General features: G+C 30.0%; 1 protein-coding gene across 1 annotated transcript; it reads left to right on the forward strand.

Moving 5' to 3' along the window:
- The first annotated feature begins 626 nt into the window (after nt 1-626).
- On the forward strand, nt 627-4,819 carry LOC112519868 (probable glycosyltransferase At5g03795). Its single transcript, XM_025128177.1, has 4 exons — nt 627-980; nt 2,982-3,229; nt 3,308-3,659; nt 3,737-4,819. The coding sequence occupies exons 1-4, from the start codon at nt 627-629 to the stop codon at nt 4,409-4,411; spliced, it is 1,629 nt and encodes a 542-aa protein (XP_024983945.1). The 3' UTR covers nt 4,412-4,819.
- The last annotated feature ends 2,023 nt before the right edge of the window (nt 4,820-6,842 follow it).

Raw genomic sequence — 6,842 nt, forward strand, 5'->3', positions numbered from 1 at the left:
AGTAAATCAGATCACTTGTGTTTTCAAGCGACAACGTCTTTAATACCAGTTCCTCCTCACCCCCTTATCCTACGCGCCCATCCACACAATCATCTTCAAGATCCAACGGTCCGTATCACGAGTGAGTTACACACCCTTTCAACGCGCGGATCAAAAGCAGGCGTAACTAAAATTACAAAGAATTTATGATATCATCGGTTAAAGCATCCAGGGACATAACCGTAAATAAATACACAGAACAAATAAAAAATATAAAAAGAAAAAATTAAATATTTTTTGCATGAGCAACTTGAAAACAGAGTACAAAACAAGACGAGACGCTTGGCGTGGTGGCGCAACCATTTCTCACCAATTGTTAAACTTCTTCTGTTCTAGAGAGAGAAACCTATAGATACAGATATTATATATATATATATATATATACACATATACATATACATACATGTGTATATATCTATATAGAGAGAGATAGAGAGAACGTGAAAGTTTAGAGAGAGAAAGAAACAGAGGCATCGAGCTTGTGGTTTGCTTTTTGGTAAGGTATCATATTCCAGAATTGATATTTGGGAGATTGAATTTTCAGTCATTTCAAGAACTGGGTTTTGTAGAGAGAGAGAAAAGAGAAGATGGGTTCTTGGAGGAATTCAAGCACATCATCTACAAAGCTTTTATGGTCGATTTTGCCGTTCATGGCGGTCGGTGTTTTTATTGCGGTGACGAAATCCAATTGGGTTGATGGGTCAAGGTATTACCCGTGGGTTCGGAGCTCCGTGATTACTTATTCTCCTTCTTCTTCTGTAATCAAAGATAATTTAGCGGTGGCAGCAGAAGGTCCTGTTTCATTGGGGCTGAGGTCAACGGCGGTGGATGGTGGTGGCGAGGTGGCTGAAGGGCCGTCGGAAGATTATGTGTTTAACCAGACTTCTAATTCTTCTTATCCACCACTGGCTATGGAAGATGATTTGGATGTTGAGTTGCCTGTAAGTTCCTCTGTTCCCATTTTCACTTGAGTTTAATTTTATGTATAATTTAAATAATTAAATAATTTTTTTATTAGTTTAAATAAATTATTTTACATGTAAAAATTTGGAAACACCAAAATTTATCGGAATTAATTAAAATAGACATTTTCAAAATTAAAATTCATTTCTTAACTATTTTTTTTCAATATTCTAAAAATGTTGTTAGGTAATTAAATAATAATTTCTTAATTTACGAAAGGGTCAAAATGTAAACAATAAAATTTCTTGATCAAAGTCCCAAGATCGGGTAATTATAATATATTTTAATAATATAATTAATACTGAAATCTAAAAAATAGAATATTTATTGAATTTAATTTAATTTATTTTTAGAAATTTTAACTTTTAATCGTCCTTTTAGATAATTTATAAAGAATCTTCTAAAAAGCAAAAAGTATCTCCAACATATTCTTTATAATTTTTGTCTAAAACAAAGAACAAAAAGTCAAAATTTTAAAAATAATTACATTTAACTCTTAACATGTCATTTATGGGTTGAGTTCACGTGAGACCAAGAGTTTTTCGTGAGACTCGTAAGATCAATTTATGTTCATTGATCAACTTTATAAGTTAATGATCTAATACTTTAAAGTTGCACGGTGATAATTTTATGATTATTGAGAAGTATCGTGCCATTTATGAATGTCAGATTGTATATATAATCCAAAGATTGATAATTGGTCTTACGGGTCTCATAAACTATCCTTGGTCTCACATGATCCCAAATTTGTTATTTACTTTAGAGATTTTAACGTATATTATACCATACAAATATTATTATCTCAATACACTTTTTATAATAATTTATATAATATAAAACTAATTGTTGGACGTAACTAAAAAATTAATTTCTCTCTCATATTTATTTATTTTAAAATAAAATAAGAATAAAGATGTATTTTTTCTATTTTAAAGAATCTGTTAAAGGTAGAAATATATTGATAAACTTTTTAGAGTAGTAATTGTATTTTATAGGATAAAAAGGGCGGACCATTTTTCCTTTTCTTCTATAATTCTCGATGTTGACGAACATTACTTCTTTTAGTAAAATTGTTTACTAAATCAATTTAAATTTTGTAATAAAAATCTAAAATGGTAATTTTATGTTGTTTTACAAAGATATGATACCAACAAAACCATGGTCATTTTCTTTCGTTTTCATTTGTATATGGAGGTGTAAAATTCTCGTGATTTAATTTAATTTCTATTTTGAATAATGTACTTTAAAATTTCTATTTTTATATATAAGATGTAAAGTTTTAAACATTTAAGTATTCGGGTAACAAGTTGAAGCATTAACCGGTTACTATATTGATGTAACGAATGATGTTGTATTCAACTCAGTATTATCTGTTATTCAACCAATTTCATCCATCACTCGTCACATCAACATGTTAATCGGTTAATGTTTCAATCGGTTATCCGGGTACTTAAATATTTAAAACTTTACATCTTATGTATCAAAATAAAAGTTTTAAAAATACATTATCCAAAATAAAATCATTATTATGAATGTTTCATGACCATTCATGAGAACGTTATTTATACGCTATCATTGGCCTGTTTTAAAACCTTTTTAGTCCATTGGAATCTTTTTCCATTTTATTTTTTCTATCAAATTTAAAATAATATTTTCCCCAATTAGTTAACTAAATTTAATTTATCTTTTTAACTGCTTGTTTGATTTAATAAGAGGGTATTTGGGATTGTTTATTTGAAACGATTTATGTTTTTCTACGAAATCACTTATCAACTTATTATAAGTCAGAAGAGTTTAACTTCTTAAAAAACTCCTTGTTACCGGTTTGACACCGGTATAAGTTGTTTATCCAAACACTCAAAAGCGCTTAATTACTGGTGTCACACCGAAATAAGTCAATAAGTTGTTTTTATAAGCAAAATCCCAAACACCCTTAAATTGATATTACGGAATTGTATTGATTTATGGCATGTTGACAGCCTATTGCCAAGGAAGATGATTTAAACGTGACTTTTACTGGACCAGACCTTTTTGTTTCTACAAATCAAACTGTTGGATTTTCTGTTGATACACGAATCAACAGAAAATACACCAGTTTGGATAAACTTGAAGCGCGTCTTGGACGGGTTCGGGCTGTGATTAAAGAAGCCGAATCCGGAAATCAAACTCATGATGCCGATTACGTCCCATATGGTCCAATGTATTGGAATGCCGCCGCTTTTCACCGGTAACCTACTTTTCAACGGTTGTTATGTATTAAAAACGTGCATTGTATACGATCTGACACTGATTGTGACGCGTATAGGAGTTATTTGGAGATGGAGAAGCAATTTAAGGTTTTTGTGTATGAAGAAGGAGAACCTCCAATATTTCATAATGGTCCTTGCAAGAACATATATGCGATGGAAGGTAATTTTATTTACCATATGGAAACCACCAAATTTCGAACGAAAACCCCCGAAAAAGCGCACGTGTTTTTCCTCCCGATGAGTGCTGCGATGATGGTTCGGTTTATCTTCGAGCGTGATCCTAATGTCGATCATTGGCGTCCGATGAAGCAAACAGTTAAGGACTATGTTGATCTTGTGGCCGGCAAGTACCCTTTTTGGAACCGAAGCTTGGGAGCCGATCACTTCACTGTCGCTTGCCACGATTGGGTGAGTAAAGTTTCAGTTTTCTTTTTAGTACAGTTTTATAGTGACATTTTGAAGAAGTAATGTATAATGTAATGCAGGGTCCGGAATTATCAAAAGCGGTTCCGTACCTATTCAAGAACTCTATCCGAGCTCTATGCAATGCGAATACCTCAGAAGGGTTTAATCCCTCGAAAGACGTTTCAATCCCGGAAATCTTACTTCCAGACGGAACGACACGAGGGATATTGAACGGGCCCTCCCCAAGGAACCGGCCCGTTCTAGCGTTCTTCGCTGGTGGGGTCCATGGTCCAATCAGGCCGATACTTCTAGAGCACTGGCAAGACAAGGACCCCGACGTGCAAGTCCACAAATACCTTCCGAAGGGCGTTTCATACATGGGTATGATTAGACAAAGCAAATATTGCATTTCCCCGAGCGGGTATGAAGTCGCGAGCCCACGAATGGTGGAAGCGCTTTATACCGGTTGTGTGCCGGTGCTCATCAAAGACCATTATGTGGCCCCGTTTAGCGACGTCCTAAATTGGAAATCTTTTGCGGTTATACTCGCGGTTGAGGATATCCCGAACCTTAAAAACATCTTAACTAAAATATCCACGAGACAATATCTAAGAATGCAACGGAGGGGGAAACAAGTCCGAAGACATTTCGAGGTCAATTTTCCTCCGAAAAGGTACGATGTTTTTCATATGATACTTCATTCGGTTTGGCTTCGAAGATTAAACATTCAAATTCAAGGGGTTTCTGATTCTTGACGGGTACGATAAAATGGAACCTGCGAGACTTGATTTTGGTTGTTCTTTTATTTGGGCCAAATGGTGCATAGTAGGAAACTGGAGGGGGTATTTTGTAACTTTATATAATGAAAAAACGGGTCGGGTTTTTTGTAGTGTTTTTTTAAAAAAATATTCATTGTTAAAAAATAGGCTGTTTGTTTCTTGCAAGTGTTGTAAATGACCCGCCCGTATTTGTTGGGTCGGGTTCAAGATTAGTGACTTGTTGGATGTCTGGGGTAAATAGACCGTTAATGGCATGGTAAAATCAGGGATGGATCACACGGTGGCACGTGTCATCGTATTATTTTTTCGTGGAAAAGTAAAAAAAATTAGGTTCGTGAAAGGTGTAATTGTGTTAATTTGTTTTGTGCTACCGTATTTTGAAACTACAATAAGAACGAGTTTTATTTGGTAGAGCTGGTTTACAAGGCTTTTATCTTATCCCATATCCAAGTTCGAATCTTGTTGCTTCGGATTGAGTTATTTCGCGTTGGATTAGTCGGGTTTTTGAGCACTGCTAATTATCATTACACCAAGACGACTTCTTGTTTATCTATTTTGCATTTTGATTTTTAAAGTTTTTTTATGATTTATTTATTTTAATTGCAATTTATCTTAAAAGTTGTTTTATATCTTGATTTCAAGTATACATATTTATTTTAATGATCAAGGTCGATTTTGTTCACCAATTGACTTTTTGTTTTCTCCAATATAAAATCGCTACTTTGTGGATCATTGATCCACCTTAAAGGTCTAGCCGTTCACAAAAATTCATAGGTCTGTCACTGCTCAAGTGCTCATAGTATGTGTATATCTAAGGCTATGTTTGACAAACTAGCTGATAAGCTAACTGGAAGCTGATAAGCTTATATGTTTGTTGATAGCTAATAAGCTAGTTGATAAACAATTAATGTTTGACAAAACTAATTTAATAATGTAAAATGACCAAAAAGAGTATCTTGAAAAATTAATTAATGATAATATTTCAAAATACAATAGAAACAAATATCTAATAATATAATATATTAACTATTATAAACAAGATGGTAAATTTTTTTAAAATAATATAATATATTTATTATAAAATTTTCAAATTGATTATATAATATTTGAATTTGTTAAAATAAATTTTAGAAAAAAATTGTTAATTATGATTTTAAATAACATTACATATAATATGAATAAAAATAAAAATATTCTACCTTACATATCCTAATTAACTAATATTTTTTAAAATATATATACTATATTATAAAGAATTTGACAAAAACTTTTAAAAATCATTTTTTATGTGTAAAGTATTGTTTATTAATATATATTACTTAAAACTCAAGATTACAAGTAGACTGTGCGTAAGTACAAGTTATTAAAGCTCCATATATGAATTTGTGTAACTAACTGCAGATAAACATAATCAAATACAGGATAAACATATAATTTGAAATATAAAAAATCTAAAATATAATTAGGATAATCATTGAGTTCTAACAGAATACTTAAAAACTAAATTATAATATGGAAAATAAATTAAAGAAAATTACATAAAAAATGAGAAATTTTAAATAGTTGATTTGATATTAACATTGATATATTTTTCTTCAAATTTATATTTTATTCAAAAATAAAATTATTAATGCTTTCTTAAAGACACATAAAATCGTATTATAACATCGATAGAGAAAAAAATAATAAAATAGAACATTAAAATCGAGATATGTCTCGTTGCATTGCGCGAGTACTCTTCTAATATTTAATTATTAAATTAAATATTTATTCAAATTATTTAACATGTTTTTTAATATCTCTGAAATAAGTATAACGTTAATCTTTATGTTACATAAACATTATTAAAATGTTATATTTGCATTTTGATAACTAAATATATTTAACAATAATTAAAAAAAGATAATGTCAAAATAATTGATACGAATAATAATTATTGTAAATAATTAATGAATAATATTAATGTATAATGTATAGGTTAAAATTAATTAATAATTGTTTCTCAATTTATATTAATTAATAAATAATATTTGTTAATATTAATATTAGTAATATTTATATTTTATTATAATTAATAGTAATAAATAATAATTAATATTAATGGAAGTTATAATTGAAAAAAATGACAATATACTACGAAAATGCTACTCTAAGGCTACGTTTAACAAACTAGTTGATAAGTTACCTTGTAGTTATAAGTTAGCTGATAACTGATAAGTTAGTTGTTAGCTTATAAGCCATCTGGTAGATGATGAACAAATCATATTTGATACAACTAGTTGATAAGAATGTAAAATAATAAAAAAAATATATTTTAAAAAATTAATCAATTATAATATTTTAAAATGTAATTAAAATAAATCTCGAATAATATAATATAATAACTAATACAGACAAAATGATAAAA

Source organism: Cynara cardunculus, assembly GCF_001531365.2.
Source record: "Cynara cardunculus var. scolymus isolate 2C chromosome LG 10, CcrdV1, whole genome shotgun sequence".
NCBI classification, from domain to species: Eukaryota; Viridiplantae; Streptophyta; class Magnoliopsida; order Asterales; family Asteraceae; genus Cynara; species Cynara cardunculus.